Source organism: Orycteropus afer, unplaced genomic scaffold (assembly GCF_000298275.1).
Source record: "Orycteropus afer afer isolate SDZICR_OR568_19922 unplaced genomic scaffold, OryAfe1.0 scaffold00003, whole genome shotgun sequence".
In the NCBI taxonomy this organism is placed as follows: Eukaryota; Metazoa; Chordata; class Mammalia; order Tubulidentata; family Orycteropodidae; genus Orycteropus; species Orycteropus afer.
In genome coordinates this window covers 3,731,332-3,754,886 of record NW_006921590.1, presented here as the reverse complement: position 1 = coordinate 3,754,886, position 23,555 = coordinate 3,731,332, and the positions used below count along the sequence as shown (strand labels likewise).

General features: G+C 40.4%; 1 protein-coding gene across 1 annotated transcript in view; it reads left to right on the top strand.

Annotated features, from left to right (window-relative positions):
- The first annotated feature begins 7,909 nt into the window (after nucleotides 1-7,909).
- CMC1 (C-X9-C motif containing 1) overlaps nucleotides 7,910-23,555 on the top strand; it is a 188,993-nt gene continuing 173,347 nt past the window's right edge. The window contains exon 1 of the mRNA XM_007937252.1: nucleotides 7,910-7,928. Coding sequence (XP_007935443.1) covers nucleotides 7,910-7,928 — 19 coding nt within the window. The remainder of the gene's footprint in view (nucleotides 7,929-23,555) is intronic.

Here is a 23,555-nt window from a genome sequence, read left to right as displayed (position 1 = left end):
GGCAGGAGTTAGTGGACAGGATAGAAGTGATGGTAAGGAGGATAAACAATGGGTTATGTTATCTCTATTAATTTCATATGGTGCCTTTGTATCAATCCATTAACAATAACCTACGCAACAAACATTTACAATGCCAGATGCCAAGTCCTATGAAAGGCACTGGTACTGAAATGGTGCATAAGATACAGTCTCTACCTTTAAAGAGCAAAGAATCGTTTGGCTTTCATCCATGCCTTGGAATTCCTCACTCCATGACATAAAGTCTTGTCACCTGAGACTCCATTTGTCCTTCTGCTGCTGAGTAACTACTTATTCTTTCAGTCCATTTTAAATTTAAGCATATATATGAATTCTTTTGGAGGCTGAATTAATTTCTCCCTCCTCTAGAATCCCATATAATTTTGTATCATGTTGGGTTGTTATCACTTGTTCATCTGTTTGTCTCCCTCTAGACTGTGAGTCCCTTAAGGGCAGCCGTTTTATCTTTGCTTCCCCAGGACTCAGAACATTGCATGGCATATAGAATGCTCTTCAATTTTCGGGAGGTATGCCTGCTGAATTCAGGATATTTTCTAACAGATTAACAAAGCAGAGAAATCTTGTGTAAATCACTCCAGTGTTCAGTTACATTATTTCCTTGAAACAAGCAAAAGGTTCCTGAGATGTTTTCAATCTTACTAGAATAACACTGTTAGTTCAAAAGCTATATACAACCAGCATTCACATAGAGGGAGAGCTGAAAAAAAAAAAAAAAAAAGCTACGAACAACCAAAAGTACTGCTCTTTTTTGTTTGTCAAGTTTGCCAGCTCCTACATAATAAAAAAAAACAAATGTCAAATTCTACAAACAAAACAAAACAAAACAAAACCCCAAAACAACATAGCATCTTCAAAAGACCAAGGTAAGAAGAATAAAAGTCATATTATAGAATTATCATTATTTTTATTACTATTATATGCGTTAGGAATAAGAGTCTCTGACTCCAGAGAAAATTGTGGTCTATCTCAAAGAAGGTCACCCAGAAAACAATACATAGTGAAAACAAAACATAAAATAGAAAGCCATCTGCAGAGGTGAGAGGTGATTTTTTCACACCTTTTGTTCTCACCTGATGAGTGATAAGGCACACTGTTAAATCTCCTTTGTTCATTTGAAGAGTTTTTTACATAATGCTGATTTAAACATATTGTTACCAAGATTTTAGTCCTAAAAGAAGAGTAGCCCTGAACTGTTAGATTAAAAAAAACCAACAACAACAACAAAAAAAAACAGTATAATAATAGTTGAAAAGAACAGTTTTCTCAAAGTGAAAATAGAAGATAAAAAGATTAATCATTAGTAAGAATCATAAGTAGAACTAGCTATAATTTAGGACCAGCCTACTATGTGCTAGGCACCATTTTCAGTGTTTGATATAGGTTATCATTAATGCTTAAAATAATTGTGCAGGGAAGTTATTGTACTTTTACAGATGAGAACACTGAGACGTAGGACAAAAATGATGTCACATTAGAAGAGCAGATAACACAGATTATAGATAAATCTCATAGCCATAATGTTGAGCAACAGAAGCCAAGATATGGAAGTGTACATTGTATGGTTACATTTATGTAAATCTCAAAAACAGGCAAAAAAAAAAAAAAGGTAGCCAAAGGCGTCTGACTGTTAACCAGAAGGCTAGCGGTTCAAACTCACCAGCCACTTCTCAGAAGGAAGATGGGGCAATCTACTCCTGTAGTGATACTGCCTCAGAAACTCAAGGGGAAGGGGGTCACTATGAGTCGGATCCGACTCGATGGCAGTGAGTTTGGTTTTTTTGGTACTTTTGGGGGTGGAGTCTGACCAGGAAGAGTTAGGAGAAAACCTGAGAACCACATATACATATCACCTGATTCACGTGCACAAAACTTTGTGCCCATTACTTTGTATAAGTTATATCTCAATTTAACATATAACATGGAAAAGCTGGGGAGAAGGAATTAGAATGTAGCTCTGTTTAGTTCCGAAGACTATCTCTTTCTACTACACATTCTTCAGATTACAATCAACTTCAAGTTTTTATGCTAAACATAGAATCTTATTCATTCTGTTGGGATACTGCACACAAATCTCCACAGATGATGTAATAAACTATTTTATCAAACCAAAACAAACAAACAAACAAACTCACTGCCATCAAGTTGATTCCAACTCATAGCGACTCCCCCTGAGTTTCCAAGGCAGTAAATCTTTATGGAAGCAGATTGCCCCATCTCTTTCTGTGGATCAGCTGGTGAGTTTGAACCACCAACCTTCTGGTTATCTGTCAAATGTCTTAGACACTGCACCACTGGAGCTCGTGAAAATATTTTAAGTAGGTTAATACTGCAGAAATTACAGAGTACAAGGAGGCTGATCATAAAAGGATGGTGCAGTATGATGCAGTAAGCTAAGACTAGTTTGCAGAGTTTTGTGAACCTTGTTAAAGAGAAGCATTCAGATATAACTTACAGAGGGAACACTGGCAGATTTTCTGCAAAACATTTTGTGATCCTATATACTGTTTTAGGTAAAAGGGAGAATGAGTTGGAAGAGGAAAAGCCTAGAAACAGACAGCCAGTTCGTGACTACTATAATAATCGATGCAAAAGAAGATGGATCTTGGTCTACAGTTGTTACACTGTAATTGGTAGTAAAGGTACTAGGAAAGTAGGATTGAGTGGATATTGTGACTAATGGGATGTGGGGAATGAGGGACAGACAGGTGCTGACTGAGGAGGATAAGTGAATTGATCCAGATTCAAGCAGGTCTTATTTAACTACCAGATTAACAGGACAAAGTATATTGCTCTGAGGAGAGGGTAAAGGTAGTTAGTTGTCAAGGCTCTAGCCAAGTGAGTTGGGATTCAGAGAAGAGTTCCAGTCTTGGTAAAGAATGTCAGTGCTAATCTCGATCAAAATCTATTTATGGAGAAGGCACAGGCCCTAAGGGCTATGAGCTACCGTTGTGCACCTCAGACAGCAGGCAGGGCCTCCAGAGACTCTGGAATAGGGATCTAGCCAAAAACTCATTCTACACTCTATCCACTGTAGAAATGGGTCTTCTAATATTCTTTCAGAATTAATTCTCATTGGCTCAAGGACAGGGCAGAGCAGAGCTATAAGTGAAAAGTCTAAAGACTCTCATGTTCTGATGCTAGGCAGAGTTGTAAGCAAGCAGGGGCAGAATTAAAAAAAAAAAAAAAACAACTAACTGGAAATCAGCATCTAGTGAAAAGGAACGTTAGATATAGTCATAATTGAATTGATAAATAAAATATTTATTTCCATTTACATTTTCCTTAGACATCGTTGTTGTTAGGTGCTGTTGAGTAGGTTATGGCCCATAGTGACCCTATGTACAACAGAATGAAAGGCTGTGCAGTCCCGTACCATCTTCACAAGAGTTGCTATATTTGAGCCCATTGTGTCAATCCATCTCATTGAGGGTCTTCCTCTTTTTCACTGCCCCCCCCCTTTTTTTTTACGAAGCATGATGTCCTTCTCGAGGGACTGGTCACTCCTGATAACACATTCAAACTATGTGAGACAAAATCTTACCATCCTTGCTTCTACGGAGCATTCTGGTTGGACTTCTTCCAAGATAGATTTGTTTGTTCTTCTGGTAACCCACAGTATATTCAATATTCTTCTCCAGCAGCATAATTCTAATGCTTCAACTCTTCTTTGTTGTTTATTATCCAACTTTCACATGCATATGCGATATTAGATTAAGAAATACCTGGTAGCATAGTGGCTAAGGCACTTGACTGCTAACCAGAAGGCTGGCGGTTCAAACCCACCAGCCACTCCTCAGAAGGAAGGTTGGGCAATCCTACTTCCGTAGTGATACTGCCTCGGAAACCCAAGGAGGGGTCGCTATGAGTCAGGGCTGACTCGACGGCACATAACAACAACAACAACATGAGAGCTCTGGTGGCATAGTGCCTAAGCCACTTGACTGCTAACCAGAAGGTTGGCAGTTCAAATCCAGCCACCACTCCTTGGAAGGAAGATTGGGCGATCTACTTCCATAGTAGTAGTTTCAGCACCTCAGAAACCCAAGGAGGGGTCGCTATGAGTTGGAGATGACTCGATGGCACACGACAACAACATATATTCTTATTTAAATGTTTAGTTTAATAAATACTTCACTTCTCTTTGACTTCACAGACTCTACTTTGGTTCAAAGTATTTTTTTCTGTAGTTATCTGCCTCCCAGCTGGTTTCTCTGTCCCACTATTTACCCCCAGCAATAAAGATCAAGGGTGTGTCATTTGAATTGAAGTCTAAAGGGGCCCATTGCCATGATTATCTTATTTGTTTGTATGCATTTGCCAAGGAAAGGAAACATTTAGAGAATTCTTGGTTGCTTGTATTATTCTCCTCAACCCATTTAAGTATAGATTCTTCCTTAGCAATTACTCTTAGACCCATCTTTCCTCTTTTCCATCTCTACACTTTCTGGTTCAGGCCCTTAACAGATCCTGCTTGAAGTATTACAATAACCTTCTCCTGTTTGCTTACCTCTTGGTCCTCTCCTCATCACCTAAGTCCATTCCACATAAAATCATCATAAAATATCACTTTGAACACAATACCATTTTTTTTCCCGTTAACTTTCAATAGCTCCTGACTGCTTATAGCAACAAATTCAAACACTCTCAACCTAATGTTTACGGAATCTGGCCTCCTCTAACATTTTCAATCTCAGTCTTCCAACTTCTTAAATCCTCAAACTCATTGAAGTGATTTCAGGCATTGCTCTACACTTGGTTTCCACATAGTCTTGTGCTTCCCACCACTGTACTTTTATTCATACCAGTTCCTTTCCTTACCCTTCACCTCCTCTAGGCCCCCTTGTCCTTAAAAAAAAAAAAAAAAAAAACAAACCCACTGCCATCAAGTCCATTCCAACCCACTGGGTTTCTGAGGCGGTAAATCTTTACGGAAGTAGAGTGCCCTGTCTCCCTTCTGCAGAATGGCTGGTGGATTTGAACTGCCAACCCTCTAGTTAGCAGTCAAATGCCTTAGGCACTGCACAACCAGAGCTCCTGACTGTCCTTTAAGAACAGGTCAAATCCACATGCTTTTGCTCTTGCTTTCCTCCCTAGCCTGGCATGTTTTCTCTGCCTACCCATGTGCCATGCATTTTTCAAAGCCAAACATAATTTATATTTGATGTTTTCCTAATCACACTGACATTCTTTCCTTCATGAAACGCTACCGTGGAGCCATTAGGTATTTGGGCACTGTCTGAGTTCTGGGGATCATGGTTGAATAATGCACAGTTCCTAACTTCCAGGATCCCACTTTAAGGTCCTATTGCTGTTATTGCCCAAAGAGTTACCTATTAACAATATGATGTCTTAGGAAATGTCTTTGTGTTGAACTGCCAATTTAATTTCTGTGATTTAACTTTCTTTTTAAGGAGCCCTGGCTGCACAGTAGTTAAGTACTCAACTGCTAACCAAAAAGTCAGTGGTTTGAACTCACCAGCCACTCTGCAGAAGATGTGGCAGTCTGCTCCTGTAAGATTATACCCTGGGAAACGATATAGGGCAATCCTACTTGCCTTACAGGATTACTACAATTTGTAATCCACTTAATAGCAATAGAATTTTTTTTAAAATTTAACTTTTTTTTTTTATAACTTACTTCCCCAATTATATTGTAAAAACTGTTTCCCGCAAACTCGTTTTATATGAGTGGAGAGTGATATACTATTATGTACCAGGCATTGAATTAGGTACCTGGGTGATACAAATGGTTTAAAATTATCTACTAACCAAAACTGGCTCACAGTCATTCAGTGGTGCTACAGGAGAAAGGTCTGGTGACCTACTTCAGTAAAGACTTCAGCCAAGAAAACCCTACAAAGCTCAGTTCTACTCTGTATCAGTGGGGCTGCACCAAGAGTTGAAATCAACTTGACAGCAGCAGGTATTGTTTACCAGGCAATGAGGTGGTACTTTTGCTAGGCTTCTCACTGTATAATATGTCTAGTAGTCCACTGGAGTGCACAAAACACATGATTTTACAGATATTCTTGCTTAGGAAAAAGTTAAAATGAGTTGATTTAAATTAATCAATTGATTAAATCAATTAAATTATTATATATATAATGATGGTTCAAGTGCTACTTAGATAGCAAAAATAGTGGAAGGGTCCTTAAATGATTGAAACACAGATGTATATCACATTTATTCCTCACAACAACCTTATCAATTAGTAACTAAAGACAAGAAAAACCTTGGGACTTATTCTAATAAGCTAATAGGTTGTGATACAGGATTCAAATTCAGGTATTCAGGTCTCTCTAACTGAAGCTCTCCAAAACTTCTACCTTTACCATAATGCTCTTCTGTGTAAATAAAGATTTGGTTAAATTATTTGAGTGTGGAAGTCTGACTTGTGTTTTTATATAACTCATTACTTCAAAAGGATTTTCTTTCTAAATTAAATCCTTTACCTTCAGGGAGAAAAAGGGGTTCCGAAGTCAGCTTAGGGTGTTACTGAAGCACATTTATAAAACACACAAGGAAAAGGACCTTGCTGAGCAAAACGTTAATTCCTCACTTTGGCATCTCATACTACAGCTGTAATAAGGGCCGTTATGCCTAGATAGGCCCTTAAACGGAAGACCTGCTGAGCAGAGACACGCTTTCCCAGCCCTGCTCAACTGTGTCGTATTTTCTGCCAACTGACCAGGCGGAAGCAGCAGCAGGGGAGGAGGGACTGCAGGTAGGCGGGGAGGGGATCATTTTGAAAACCTTAAATCCCTTATAGGGTAGCAGCAGCTGCTCCTTGTTTTTTGAAACATCTGTCCCGCCTTCGGCCGCACTTCACCCTTTGGAGCCTCAAGCTAGTTAAACATGGATTCGACAAGGCAGCGTTTCTGACGGCTGGTTTGTGAGACAGAATTGAGTATTGTACCACCTAGAAAGTTCCTGCTATTGAGAGGAGCGGAGTTGGCGGGCTTAAGGAGGTCGGCCATCACCTTCCTTCATTTGTATCCCAAAACATCCTGCTTTCATTAAGTCAAGATTTAAGGATGCAGTGATCACTCAAAATAGTACGCCATGTGGATATTATTTCACAAAACAGAGGTATCTCTAGCGCCCTATTTTTCACTTTAATCTCCAGGGAGGCACAGGTTGTAGTTGCAGGGAAGAAATGATACTGCATAATCTACTCCATGTCTATCGCAGAACACACTGTGCACATCTCGCGTGTGTGGCGTTTATCACATTTAACAGCGTGTTACTTGTGTCTCACTCCCCTGCCAACACTGTGCTCCTTGAGGACAGGGACCTTATTTTTATTCAATTATTATTTTCCCTTAGCACTTAGGGTCTTGCCTGGCACCTAGCAGGCGTGAATCAGATATTTATGAATGAATGAACGTTAACAAAGAAAAATTAATGAAAGGAAGGCGGTAATTCATTTGGTTCTCTGAAAGTGAGCATGGGAGGTCTCGGACTCTGACCTAATCGCTGAAGGAATCCCAGTCCCAAAGGCCCACAACTCCGGCTCCCGCCACAGCAGACCAAGGTCGGTCTTCGGGTGCTCGCGCTAGGTCCCAAACGAAGCTGCGCACGCAGCTACGCCTCTTCATTGGGTCATTCCTTTTGCGAGGTCGGTTCCACTCTGGAGGGTAACGGGATTAGGGGTGGGGCCAGTAGAGCGCAGGCGCAGTGGGTGGCGGAAGTAGGAACTGGGGAAGGAAAAGAGGCTTGGCCCGGCTTCTGGAAGGGAGCTGCGCTCCTCTTCTTCTTCCTCCTCACCGGGAGCTCGAAAGGGCGCACGCGCAACTGAGCCGAGGCTCCTCCCCTCCCCGCCCCCTGCCCGTAAGCCGCTTCAGGGCTACTTGCTTGTCTGCCCGCCGAGATGGCACTCGACCCTGCAGGTATGGGTGCAGGGATCGGGCGTTATTGAGGGGCCTCGGGCGGGTTTCAACCTCAGACATGCCGACTCCGGGAAAGCCTGGAAAAGGTGTACAGCTGTGGCGGTTCCGCAGACGCCTCTCACCCCTGTTGATGACTTAGGGTTTCTGTCCGACCCTGGCTTCCTTGATTGGGGTCATAGGTCATCTTCGTGCGCCTAGAGGTTAGGGTTAGGTGAAGGGCGCTGGATTTGTGGTCTAAACACCCGTCTGTTTGTAAACATTCTCCTCCTTAAATCGGCACTCCCTTTCCTCTCTTTGGAACACTCTTTAAATATCTAATATTAGGAAAATTTGTATGTTCGTTGGGATGCACAATTTTATGTAGCTTTTAGGAGTTCACAGATCCCAAGTTCTTGACTTCATCCGATTTAAGAACAAAAAGTTCTGAGGATCTAGTCACTGTGGCAAGAAGTAGTTTCTTTGGAAAGGTTCCTTAAAGATGGATGTCACTTAATTTTCATGCTTCCACCCCACATCATTTGCAGCCATAGTTTCAGTTCCCCTCCTTCAGAATCTCACCTGCAGTATCTTAGCTTTAGGCTATTTATTTATTTATTTACATCCAGAGAGGAGTTCCTGGGTGACACAAAGGTTTAGCACTCAGCTGCTAACGGTATGGTTGGAGGTTGGAGTCCACCCTGAGGTGAAAGGCATGGTGATCTTCTCCCCTCCCCCCCCAAAAAAAATCAGCCATTGAAAATCCTATGGAGCACAGTTCTACTCTGACACACATGGGGTGCCGGTGAGTTGGGATCACTCCTTGGCAACTGGTTTCGTTTCTTGGTTATAGATAAAGAACTTCATTTTTGAAGGGAATGATAATGATCTAGTCCATTCCCTTCATTTTATGAACACCAAAATTCAAGATTTTAGGATGTGAAATGACTTCAGTCCTTTAGAAATTCAGAAATGAAAAAGACATTTTTATGCCCTCCTGGAGGATGAAAGCTATGTATAATGCACAGAAAGTACATTTATTGAACACTTTAACATCAAGCCCTTTTCTAAGTATTCTAAATTATCCAACAATAGCATGTGGTATGAGTCGGGCCGACTGGACAGCAAATAACAACAACAACAACAGTATGTGGTATGGTCAATACAGTTATCTCCATACAGTTTAGGAAGGAAACTCGGGCTCAGAGGAGTTAAGTTACTAGTCCAAGTTAAGTGGTAAAATTGGGACTCTAATTAGAAGCATAAAGGACTTGGCAGGAAGTAACACATTGATCATACTGATTTTAGGTGATTAGATCACCCTTTATGAAGCAGTTAGCAATTGATCTGAAAGAATTTCTAGTGTTTAGAGTTGGAGACCAAAATAAAACTAACTACACTGTTATCAAGTTGATTCTGACTCATGGTGACCCTGCAGGGCAAAGTAGAACTGCCCCATAGGGTTTCCAAGGCTGTAAATCTTTACAGAAGCAGACTGCCTCATCTTTCTCTGCAAAGTGGCTTGTGGGTTCAAACCTCTCTTTAGTTTAATAGCCAAATGCTTTAACCACTGCATCACCAGAGCACCTAGAGTTGAAAGTCAGCCTAATGAGCAAAGACGTAGACTTTAAAGTACACTGTGCTGTTTGGTTGCAGTGTGAATGCCTTGATTTTTTTTTGGTGGAGGTGGAAGGAGTGTACTTAAAGGGTGGATGAGGAAATGACCAGACTTTGTCTCACCTGCTTTGCTAATGTTGTCAGAAGGGACCGTTCTCTGGAGAAGAATGTCATGCTTCGTACAGTGGCGGGTCAGTGAAAGAAGGGAAGGCCCTCAACAAGATGGATTGACATGGTGGCTACAGCAATGGGGTCAGGTATAGTAGGGATCTTGAGGCTGGCACAGGACTGGGTAGCGTTTTGTTCTGTTGTACATAAGGGCGCTATGAGTTGGAGATGACTTAATGGCATATAACAATAACAAGGAAAGTTCGAGTTAGAAAGTAGGTGGAAATTGATATCATTCTGATATTTTTGACCTGGTTGACATTCAAAGTCATCTAATCTATTCCTTTACATATAGCTGAGGAACTAGTTTCAGAGTGGTTAAAGGCTTCTTACTTTCCAGACATCGCGATCTTGTTTGTTCAATGCTTCATAGCTAATTGCCATTAGAGCCAACTCTGGATAGAACACAAGTAATTTCTTTCCTAGTCCAGCATTACAGACAATACCTCCATTCAAGTATTCATTGAGTTAACAAATGCTTGTTGAATGCCCAGTATATGCCAAATATTGTTATAGGCCCTAGGAAACAGCAGTGTATATAGGACAGACAAGATCTGTAACTTTGGAGTTTTTAGTCCACCCACTGTTTTCTAGGGCTAATAATAATACCTGGCAGGTACTGGACAGTCACCATAAAGCTTGTATTCTAATGTAGAAGAAAGAAAACAAATATCCCTTCTCTCCGTTTATAGATTATGATAAACATTATGAAGAAATAAGCAGAGTTACATGGTAGATGGTGAAGACAGGGCTATTTTAGGTAGAGTGGTCAGTGAAAAGCTCTATGAAGAAGTATCATTTGGATTAGGATATGAAGGAGCAGAGGAAGCAGTCTTGTGAAGAGCCAAGGAAAGTGTATGGTAGGTAGTGGAAGTAGCAAATGCTTAAAATATTGAACTAGAATGAGCTCTGGTGTGAAGGAGATCCATAAAGGAAAGATGTTGTGAAAAAAGCTTGGAGCTAGATGCTACAGGGACTTGTGGGTGATGATAAAGCATTTAACTGTTTTCTGATGTTATCAAAAGCCCTTGGGGATTTAAAAGAGCAATGACATAATTTTTACCTTTAAAATACTACTCTGACTGCAGTGGTAGCACTGGTTGGTAGGGGGTCATGAGTAAAAACAAGGAGACAGGTTAAGAGACGGTAGCAGTCGTCCAGGCCTGTGGAGATGGAGAGGAATTTAAGAATTCATGTATTTTAGAGGAGACATTGATAGGACTTGCTGTTGCATTGGGTAAGGGTGGTAAGGTAGAGGGAGGAATTAAGGATAATTGGCAAAATTTTTACTTCAGCAGTTGATTGACTGGTAGTGGTCAAGTCCAACAACATGGAGATCATTGGAGAGTTTGACAAAAACAGATTGAAACGAGATTGATGTGGGTTAAGAATGGAAGGTAAGAAAGTGAAGACAGCAGGTGTGAAGACATTTTTCTAAACTGCCTTGTCCAAATTCAAGAATATAAATGTGTTGGAACTTTTTTTTTTTAAACTAATTTTTGTTTGGTTTGTAAGTTGCAGCTTAGGTTCACAGTTTAATATTTTACTGCTTTTTACAATCCACAATAGTATCTGTCCATATTGAGTAGATAAGTGTCTGGATAGTTATGCCAAATAAAACTTTTTAGAGCAAAATCTGTTTTTCCATTGATTTATATTGCAGTTTGAGAGCCACTCTGTGTAAGGAAGAAGGGGCAGTCTACTTCTGTAAAGATTTACCACCTCAGAAACCCAATGGGGGTCGCTGTGAGTCGGAATCAACTAGATGGCAGTGGGTTTAAATGTACAGATTTGATCTTCAGTTGGCAGCAGCCTTTAACGCTAATTTGTTGGGCCTCTTTTTTTTTAAGAGACTGTGCTTACAATGGAATACAGTTTATATACTTGTTCTTACCATTTTGGGCAGTGCAGTTTGTACGACTTTATTGCTCAAAGTTTGATTTAAACTATTTAATGTTGGGGTAGTCACAGTACTCTTGTGGGATCAGTCATAACTGTGTTCATTTTTTTTTTTTCTCTTACAATTTGAATGCAGAGTGAAAAAGCTGGAAATAGTCTGAGCCACCTTGGAACAATGGTTGTAGAGGGTGGTTACATTTTTTTAAAATGCTGATGCCAGGGCTGCACTCCCAGATATTCACATATGATAAGTCCTTTTTAAATACTTCACAGGCTCTTCTAATGTATGGAACCACTGTTGTTAATACGCCCAGCTTTCTCATTCTGAAAAATTTCTCAATTCATCACCCCATTCACAGAGAAAACTCTCCCTACAATTTGTTTTATTTTTCATACCTCTTTTCCATAGTCTTCTTTTTTAAAAAAATTTTTATTGTGATGTGGGTGCAAATTTATAATTTTCCCTAACCTTCTTGGTACCTTAGTAGAGGACACAATGGTTGGTAGTAATAAACTTATTCCATTGATGGATCCTGGGTCTCCCCAGTTTCTAGTCCCTTTTACCAGAAACCCTTTGTATTCAGATGGAACTAAGATGGGAGCATTTCAGTCTCTTATGGAGCTCCAGTAATGGCTTGGCTCTGACTCAGGGCCGCTCAGGGTCCACCACTTTGCTTGCTCTTATTTTTCCCATTCTCTTACCTAGCTGTCCAATGGAACTTTCTGCAGTGATAGAAATTTTCTGTATCTGCACTGTCTGTTGCTGTTCAGGACTTCAAACATAACTAGTACAACTGAGGATCTAAATTTGCTTAATTTTAAGTGGCAACATGTAGCTAGTGCCTACCACATTGGACGGTACAATTTGTAAGGTGTTGCTTCTCAAAATATGGTCCACAGACTAACAGCATCAGCATAACCTTCGAACTTGACTCCCTGCAACTTTAAGTCATAAATGGAACCTCTGATCTCATAATAATGATTGAGAAATACTATATGATGGGAGCTCTGGTAGTTTAGTGCCTAAGGCACTTGACTGCTAACCAGAATGCTGGTGGTTCCAACCCACCAGCTACTCCTCAGAAGGAAGATGAGGCAATCTACTTCATAGTGATACTGCCTCAGAAACCCAAGGAGGGGTCGCTATGATCAGGTCTGACTCGATGGCACATAACAACAACAACAACATACGTGTAGATACAGTGTAGATCATTCTTCAATAATAGAGTGTAAGCATTGTTAGTTAATTCTAAGTTACAGCTTCTTTGGCAATTTATAACCCTTCTACAAGTGTTGTAGTACACCATGTGATGGTTAATGTTGTGTGTCCACTTGGCTAGGGTGTGATCTAATGGGTTTGGCAGATATTGGACTAATTGGTTTTCCATAATGTATTATAATTTCATCACCTGTGTGATAAGTTATGATATTAGCAGCCAGTCAGTTAAAAAGGAGTTTATTTGGGGATGTGGCCTGCCTCTGGTATATAAATGCACATTCCAGCAAGACTCACTCTCTCAGTGGATTCTGCATCTGATTTGTCATCATCTGATCTCCAGTTTTTGGGATATGAGCTGGCAGCCTGCCATCTGACCTTTAGATTTTGGGATTCACCAACACTTGGGGCACCATGAGCCAGTAGCCTGCCTTCTTATCTATTGATTTTGGGTTCATCAGCCCCAGAAACCACTTGAGTCAGAAGCCTGTAACCTGACCTATGGATTTGGGACTTGCCAGCCTCCACAACTGCATGAGCTATTTCCTTGAATTAATCAATCTTTATATTGATTACTCACATGTACTCTCTCTATTTATTTATTTCGTTGGTTGTACTGTTCTGGAGAATCCAGACTAAAACACACTGTAAAGATCAGCATAAATCCAGTCTCCCAAAATGTAGAGATTGATTCAGTTCTCACATTCCCAGTTCTCCATCCTTGTTGTCACCCACCTCCATGGTACTCTCTCTGACTTTAGTAAGGTAGACCTGGGTTAGAGCTTATAGGTTAAAAGGACACTGTCTTTCAGATTGCCAAATAGGCAAATGCCAGCCATACGTTTGGGGAGTCCATCTCAGCCTTCTGACCTGCTGGCTCCTTCTACCCTACTGGGATTGATAATTTGCTAGAATGACCCATAGAATTCACAGAGAGTATGTTGTTGTTGAAAGATTCTATCAAGTTGGCTACAACTCACAGCGACCCTTTGTACAACAGAATGAAACACTGCCCCGTCTTGTGCCATCCTCACATTCATTGTTATACCTGAGTCCGTCATTGCAGCCACTGTATCAGTCCATCTCATTGAGGGTCTTCCCCTTTTTCACTGAACCTCCACTTTACCAAGCATGATATCCTTCTCTAGGGAATATTCCCTTCTGACAAGACCAAAGTGGGTGAGATGAAGTCTGGCCATTCTCACTTCCAAGGCTGCACTTCTTCCAGGACAGTATTCTTCACCAACAGCACAACTCAAAAGCATCAACTTTTCTTCATTCTTCCTTATACGTTGCCCAGCTTTCACATGCTTACGAGGCAATTGAAAATACCATGGCTTGGGTTAGGTGCACCGAACAACATTGACAGTGTTGCTTTTTAGCACTTTAGCACTTTAAAGAGGTCTTTTGGAGCAGATTTATCCAGTCTGATTTCTTGACTGTTGCTCCCATGGGTACTGATTGTGGATCAATAATATGAATAATAATGATCAATAATATCAATAATATGAAATATTTGACAAGTTCAATATTTTCTCCATTTATCATGATGCGGCTTATTGGTCTAGTTGTGAGGATTTTCATTTTCTTTACGTTGAGGTGTAATCCATACTGCAGACTATAGTCTTTAATCTTCATCAGTAAGTGCTTCAAGGCATTTTCACTCTCAGCAAAAAAGATTGTGTCATCTGCATATCTCAGGTTGTTAATGAGTCTTCCTCTAATCCTAATGCCACGTTCTTTATATAGTCCAGCTTCTTGGATTATTTGCTCAGCATAGAGATTGAATAAGTATGATGAAAGGATGCAACCCTGGCGCAATCAAGAGGTAGTATATGATCAAGAATTAATGGTATTGAAGGAAGAAGTTGAAGCTGCACTGAAGGCATGGGCGAAAAACAGGGTACCAAGAATTGACTGAATACCTATTGGGATGTCTCAGTGAACAGATGCACTGCTAGAGGCACTCACTCATTTATGCCAAGAAATTTGGAAGACAGCTACCTGGTCTACTAACTGGTAACGATCCGTATCTGTGACCATTCCAAAGAATGGTGATCTGACAGAAAGCAGAAATTATTAAACCATATCATTAATATCACATGTAAGTAAAATTTTGCTGAAGATAACTTAAAAATGGTTGCAATGTTACATCAACAGGGAGCTGCCAGAAATTCAAGCCATATTCAGAAGAGGGTGTTGAACAAGGGATATCATTGCTGATGTTGTATGGATCTTGGCTGAAAGCAAAAAATATCAGAAAGATGTTTACCTGTGTTTTTCTACGCAAAGGCATTGGACTGTGTGGATTATAACAAATTATGGATAACATTGTGGAGAATGGGAATTCCAGAACACTTAATTGTGCTCATGAATAATCTGTACATAGATCAAGAGGTAGTTGTAACAAAACGATACTAAATTGGTTTAAAATCAGGAAGTCAGGGTTGTATCCTTTCACCGTACTCTGTATGCTGAGCATGTAATCCGAGAAGCTGCACTATATGAAGAAAAACATGGTGTGAGAATTGGAGAAAGACTCGTTAACAACCAGCAATATGCGTATGACAAAACCTTTCTTGCTGAAAATGAAGATGACTTGAAGCACTTACTGATGAAGATCAAAGATCCAGCCTTCTGTATGGATTACACCTCAAACATAAAACAAAAATCTTCACAGCTGGACCAATAAGCAACATCATGATAACAGATCAAAGATTGAAGTTGTCAAGGATTTTATTTTACTCGGATCCACAGTCAACACTTATGGAAGAACAGTCAGGAAATCAAAGAAAGTGTTGCATTGGGCAAATCTGTGGCAAAAGACCTTTTTAAAGTGTTAAAGAGCAAAGATGTTACATTGAAAACTAAGGTGCTGAGCCAACCTGTGGTATTTTCAATCATTTCACATTCATGAGAAAGCTGGACAATGAGCAAGAAGACTGAAGAATTGTTGTGTTTGAATTATTGTGCTGGTGAAGAATATTGAATATACCAAAGACTGTCAGAAGAACAAACAAATCTGTCTTGGAAAAAATATAGCTGGAATTCTCCTTAGAAGTGACAATGGTGAGACTTTGTCTCTCATAATTGAGTAAGTAGAGGGCCTGTGAAAAAGAGGAAGATCCTCAGTGAGATGGATTGATATAGTGGCTGCAACAATGAGCTCAAACATAGCAACCTCTGTGAGGATGGCACAGGACCAGGCTGTGTTTCCTTCTGTTGTACATAGGGTCGCTGAGTTGTAATCAACTAGATGGCACCTAATAACAACAACAACATATGTACACACACACACTTAAAATTATTGATTGCTTGCTTGGGAGCTCTGGTGGTGTGGTTCCTAAGGCATTTGACTGCTACCCAGAAGGCTGGAGGTTCAAACCCACCAGCCATTCTTCGGAAGGAAGACTGGGCAATCTAATTCCCTAGAGATAGTGCCTTCGAAACCCAAGTGGGGTCGCTATGAGTCGGAATTGACTTGACAGCAGTGAGTTTTTTTTTTTTTGGTTTGCTTGCTTAGATAAAAACTGGGTATTGTTATTGTTTTGAGTTGATTCAAACGCATGACATCCTCATGTGTTACAGATTTGAACTGCTCCATAAGGTTTATTTTAACTGTAATCTTTATGGAAGCAGTTTTCCAGAAATTTCTTCATGGAGCTACTAAGTAGGTTTGAACTGCCAACTTTCAGGTTAACAGCTGATCAGAAACTGCACATGTCACCTAGGGACCTTGGTTAATGTACAAGACCATAAACCATAAACTTTGGAGTTACCTTTTACACTGGACAGAATTATTTCTGTCATTAACCAACAAAATTTACAAGTTAACCTCTGCTCCTATCACATTATAAAATAGACCAGTAATTGAAAGTCAAGCCCAGTACTGTGTTGAAAGAAAACTCAGTGATCCCTTTACTTATTTCCAGAAAAATTTTCTGACATGATTCTGTTCCCATGTGATAGCCCACAGAAGCCTGTGCCTGATTATTTTGATTTCTTTCTCTAGTAACTAGGAAAGATTCTTTTCTCTCCCCATGAAACCCTTTCCTCCCTTTTCTTAAAGTAGTGTAGGAGATTCTCTTGTTGTTATCTGCCATAGAGTCGGCCCCGACTCCTAGCGACCCCTCCTTGGGTTTCCGAGGCAGTTATCACTACGGAAGTAGGATTGCCCAACCTTCCTTCCGAGGAGTGGCTGGTGGGTTTGAACCACCAGCCTCCTGGTTAGCAGTCAAGTGCCTTAGGCACTATGCTACCAGAGCTCCCGGAGATTCTCTTATCTCTTGTCAATTAGTGTATATTTATCCTCTACTTTTGTGTGGTGGAAGGAACTCTGGTGGCATAGTACCTAAGGCATTTGCTAACCAGAAGGTTGGTGATTCAAACCCACCAGCTACTCCATGCAAGGAAGACTGGGCAATCTACTTCCATTACTGCCTCAGAAACCCAAAAGGAGTTGCTATGAGTTGGAATTGACTCGATGGCAGTGAGCTTGGTTTTGTGGTTTTTGCATGGTAGGGACCATGGTTGCATGTGAAAAGTTTCCTTAGTCAAGTAAGAGTGTAAATCTCCATTGGTGACAATGATGGGGCTTAGAGGGTGGAAAGTGGGGTCAGGAACTTCATGGCATTTCACGAAGAGATGTTTAAGAGATATGTGTTTTAGATGGAGGTCATTATGACAGTTCTTAGAGTGTTTAGGTTGCAGGGGTTCTTTTAGAGGTTCCTATGGAGATCTGATGACATAGTGGTTATAGCATTCAGCTGCTAACCAAATGGTCAGTTGCTCCTTGCAGAATGAGGGAATCTGCTTCTGTGAAGACTTGGACAGCCTTGGAAGGCCCGTGGGGCAGTTCTACTCCTACGGGGTCACTATGAGTTGGAATTGACTCAGCAGTGAGTTTGGCTTAGTTTATAGAGATGTAGGTAGATTAGCGTTAGGGGTAGTAATACTCTATTTTAGTACTTTTAAATGGAAACATTCATATTTCCTGAGTGTTGTATGACCAGTATATAAAAGAATGTGTAATTCAGTTTTTAATTTCTAATTTTATTATTTCTTTATCTGTACAGTGTCTTTCTAGACATCAGTTATATTGATAGTTTACAGCTAAAAAAACTAACATATGACATATTTCTAAACTCAAAATGTTTTTATCATGTGAAATAATACATTGTTTTGGCTAAAGTGGTGTTTCATATAAGGTGTGGGTTACTTAATAAAGGAAAACAATGAATTGGGTAATATACAATACCATGTTTAAATATTTTTAAAAATGTATATTTAATATTAGGTGTATTCTGTTTACACAGTGGAGTTTTACTATTAATCATTGGCTAACATACAATTAGGCTGCAGAAGGAAGATAGAAATGCCAAGCAGGTGAACCTTTTGGATATGCAACCAAATTAATTTGTTCAAAGAGAATGATAAATGCTCCTTCAGTCTAACATCCGGTCCTTATTTTAAATAAGTGATGTTGAATTAAAACCCCACTATTTTGTGCTAAATCATCATAGATTTCTTGCCAATAATAGAATAAGCATTTTCGAATTATGAATTTTAAAATGGCTTAATATTGTATTTTTGTGTAAGATTGTTGTTAAAAAGATATTTACAATCATACCGTATAGCTCAATGTTTTAAAACAAAGTTATTTTTTGGAGTATTCAGTTAAAAACCAAACACTCACTGCCTACTTCTAGAGGCAAGTCACAATAGTAGAAGTTAAGAGAGAATTAAAAAAAAAAAAATAAATGAGAAAACACACACACTCAAAAAACAGACAGATTAAATCTTCACCCAAATCCTAATTAAAAAAAAAAAAAAAAAGAAAGAAAAAAACAGACAGACAAATGAGATGTTGATTCTGCCATTAGGAACTTACCGTCTTTGGAATGATAATGTATCTAAGTGTGATAAACTGCTGTGGCAATTAAAAGGATGGAGGATTACAGTTGGCAGGTGCTGGTATTGGTGGAGGCAGATTTTAGAAGGCTTCAAAAAGATTATATTTGAATTAGGTCTTCAAAAATTAGGTGAAAAGTAGTGAAGGACCTTTCACGCAGGAAGAATAACATGAATTCAGACAGTGAAATGTTCTCATTCAGTGGGGAAATGTTCTTATGAGTGAGTTGCTGATCTCACTGAGACATGCTTATAGTCAGAAATAATAGGTAAATATTACACTGCAAAGAAGCATTGAGAACAGAATGCAAAGAACATTTTGAATACCATGCTAAGAAGTTGAGCTTTATATTATGTAAGGGGCAGGGAAGCCGTTCATTTCATTCAGTAGATGTTTGAGTTCTTCCTAAGTGCCAGCCTTCAGTGAAGAAAGGGGGAGACCCTCAATGAGATAGATTGACACAGGGCCTACAACAATGGGCTAAAACATAGCAAAGATTGTGAGGCTGGAGCAGGACCGGGCAGTGTTTTGTTCTGTTCAAAAGGTCGCTATGAGTTGGAACCGACTCCATGGCACCTAATAACAACAAATGCTGGCTGGCCTCTATGCTATGTGTGTGTATAGAAGAGTTCAGTGCTAAATATGACAGACTTTATCCTCAAGGAACTCAAGCGAGACCAGCAAAAACCAAACTCACTGCCGTCCAGTCGACTCCTTGGGTTTCCAAGGCATTATCACTACAGAAGTAGATTGCCCAACCTTCCTTCTGATAAGTGGCTGGTGGGTTTGAACTGCCAATCTTCTGGTTAGCAGTCAAATGCCTTAGGAGACCAGCAGTGTACATAATTGTTACGTAGGAGGGGTTGATGTTAAATAAGACAGATTTTCTTCAGGGAGCTGAAGTGAGACTAGCCACGCAAGTAATTGTTGTAATTCAGTGTTTCAGTCCCAACAGTAGTCAAGATAAAGAATTGAAAGAGAAGAGGAAGTGAACTTATCTTAGGTTGGGCAGGCCTGGAAGAGTATCAGAAAAGCTTTCTGAAGGGAGTGAGAAGAAGATGTCTGAGTGGGATTTAGAAGTTTAGTAGATAGGAAATAAGGTAGATAAGAAAGGAAGAACAAGCCTGAGAGAGGGAATATCATATACTAAGACCAAACCCAAACCTAACCCAAACCCACTGTTGTTGACTCATTGACTCTATAGGACATAAAAGAAGTGCCCCATAGGGTTTCCAGGGCTATAATTCTTTACAGAAGCAGCCTGCCACATCTTTCACCCACAGAGAGCCTAATAGGTTTGAACCACTGGCCTTTTGTTTAGCAGCTGAGTGCTTAACCACTGAGCCACCAGGCCTTCTTATATACCAAGACACAGAAATGTAGGGTGAGTTCAAGGAATAGTGAATTTACTGGATGGCCTGAGGCATTCAAGTTCTTTTTGAGTTAAGGTATAATATGATTGATTCTGTGTTTGAGGCAGATGAATCAGGTCACATCCCACTAGACCTGTGGCAAAAGTGGCTCCAAGGAGCATAGATCAGATTTAAACAAAAAAAAAAAAAAAAAAAAGTGACAGAATGCCAGATTGATCAGATCTAGTTTTCATTAGCAAACTTAAAAGATAGAGGTAAGTGCCAAGATTCCCATGAACCATGACATGCTTAGTCACCCAGTTAGAGTTCTGCCCATGATAGAGAGGTATAGATGTTATGTTCCTGCTACATGCAAGGAAGGAGCCCTGGTGGCATAGTGCCTAAGGCATTTGAGTGCTAACCAGAAGGCTGACGGTTCAAACCCCCCAGCTACTTCTCGAAAGGAAGGTTGGGCAATCTACTTCCGTAGTGATACTGCCTCGGAAACCCAAGGAGGGGTTGCTATGAGTTGGATCTGACTCGACGGCAGTGAGTATGGAGATCTGATGGGTTCCAACTGATGTCACCGTGAAGGCAAGTATATTTGGGGTATTTTTTCCTGGCCCAGGTCACTGCTCATTTAGGTGCTCTGTTTCTCTCCCACAGCCCTTTGCAGGAAGGATCCATCTTGTATTGTTTGGCTTAGAAAGCATTGTGTAAGAGAGAGTGAAGAGTTAAGGAATTGGACCATTTCTGATGGTCTAGGGCAAGCTTTTCCTGTAATGTAATGGGCATACAGTAAATATGTGAGCCATAAACTCTGTAGAAACTGTTGTGATGTGCCCTCGAGTCAGACCCAACTCATGGCGATCCCTCCTTGGGTTTCTGAGGCGGTATCACTACGGAAGTAGATTGCCCCATCTTCCTTCCGAGGAGTGGCTGGTGGGTTTGAACCACCAGCCTCCTGGTTAGCAGTCAAGTACCTTGGCATTATGCTACCAGAGCTCCTCTGTAGCAACTACTGCCTTGTATTGTGAAAGCAGTCACAGACAATATGTAAATGAGCTAGCATGGTTGTGTATATAGTGTTTTTACTCTCCATTAAGTGATCCATTCTTGGGTCAGGTACTGTGTTTAGTTGTCCTATCACTTCAATCTCCTTTAATCTGGAATATTTCTACAGATTTTCTTTTTGTTATTTTAAAATACTTAGTAATGTTTTCCATGGAAGTTTACATAGCAGATTATATTCCCATTCAACAATATCTACATGTTGTTCAGTGACATTGGTTACATTCTTCACAACGTATGAACATTCTCATTTCTGTTCTAGTTGTTCTCTTTCCATTAATAATTTCTCTTCCCCCTTACTTTCTCACCTTTCTTTTCTTTTGAACATTTTATTAAGGTTTGGATGAAAGTTTGCACAGCAAATTAGTTTTCCATTCAACAATTTATACACATTTTGTTCTGTGACATTAGTTGTAATCCGTTAATGTAACAGGACTCTTTCCACTTCCTCTCCGGGTTTCCTGTTTCCATTTGTCCTTCTTTCCTGCCCCTACCTGTCTTCTGGGGTTTGTATTTGGGCAGATGCTACCATTTTGGTCTGAGGAATACGTATCTCCTTGGTATTACTCACTGTATAGGCCTATCTATTGTTGGGCTAAAAGGTGATTCTCAGGAGTGGGTACAGTTCCAGGTTTGAAGGATGTCTAAGAACCGTAGTCTTGGGGGTTCCACCAAACAGACTTTTTGTTTTATGAAATTGAAATTTTTGAAAAATACAGCCCACTCTCAGTTTTAATTTTTGATAGGGTTTTCCTTGTTTTATGTTTATCCAATTTCTGATTGAATTGAAGTTATGTATTCTTAGCTGAATATAGTGATGATATATTTTTCTCAGAGTATCACATTTTAGGCACATGGTATCTGCCTGTCTGTCATGTTGTTGTTGTTGTTGTTATGTGCCGTCGAGTCGGACCTGACTCATAGCGACCCCTCCTTGGGTTTCTGAGGTGGTATCACTATGGATGTAGATTGCCCCATCTTCCTTCCTAGGAGTGGCTGGTGGGTTTGAACTGGGTTTGAACTGCCAGCCTTCTGGTTAGCAGTCAAGTGCCGAGCCTGTCTGTCATAGGCAATTTAATTTTGATCACCCAGTCAAGGTTTTTCCCTATATCTTCCCTCCCCCCACAATTAATAAATAATCTTTAGAGATATCCTTTAAGACTTAGCGTCCACTAATAATGCTTGCCTGATTGTGTGTTTCCCATGATGGTTGCAAATGATGGTTTTCTACTTCCAGCACTCCCTCCACATTTATGAGCTTCCTGTCTCATGTGGTTGCAGGGGCTGATGAACCCAAAATTGTGCACATCAGGCAGCAGGCTCACAGAGTTGCGAGAGCTGGCAGATCCCAAGCCTGCAGTTCATGTGGCTGGCTGAAGGCTTCTCCAAGACTGGAGGTCAGACCATGAAACAAGTATTGGATTGAGAGAAGAGCATGAACTTTTCCAGAACATCTTTGTGTATTAGATGCAGAGCACACCCTCAAAGAAACTCCCCTTCCAACTGATTGGCTGTACATATCAGATGACAATTTGGAGAATGATTACACAGTATGTGCCAAACTACTGAGAATCATGGCCTCGCCAAGTTGACTTATTATCCATCACAAGGAGGGATTTGCACATGTAGATGCTTAACAGATATTTGTTAACAGAATGAATATATCCATCAGATATTGAAATTCATAATTTTATTTCATATTTACTATATTCTGTGAGTTAGGGATTGTTGTTGTTGTTATGTGCTGTCGAGTCGGCCCCGACTCATAGCGACCCCTCCTTGGGTTTCCGAGGCAGTATCACTACGGAAGTAGGATTGCCCAACCTTCCTTCCGAGGAGTGGCTGGTGGGTTTGAACCACCAGCCGTCTGGTTAGCAGGCAAGTGTCTTAGCCACTATGCTACCAGAGCTCCCCCGAGTTAGGGATTAGAATGACCAATTAGACATAGTCTCTGACCTCATTACATTTTATTTGGGCAACTACTCAAAAACCAAACTCACTGCCATGGAGTCAATTCCGACTCATAGTGACCCCCTTTGCATTTCTGAGGTGGTAAATCTTTACAGAAGTAGATTGTCCAGTCTTCCTTCTGCAGAGTGGCCGGTGGATTTGAACTGCTAACCTTCTGGTTAGTAGTCAAATGTCTTAGGGACTACGCCACCAATAGTGGTTCTTAATTTAGCTGCATATTAGAATTATTTGGGGGAGCTTTTAAAAACAGTGATGCTTAAGTTTTATCCTCCAGTGTTTCTGACTTGACTGGGCTAGAACTTGGGCATCAGATTTTTATAAAGCCCTCTGAGGTCATTTTTAGGAGCTCTTGTAGCGTAGTGCCTAAGGCATTTGACTGCTAACCAGAAGGCTGGTGGTTCAAACCCACCAGCCACTCCTCGGAAGGAAGGTTGGGCAATCTACTT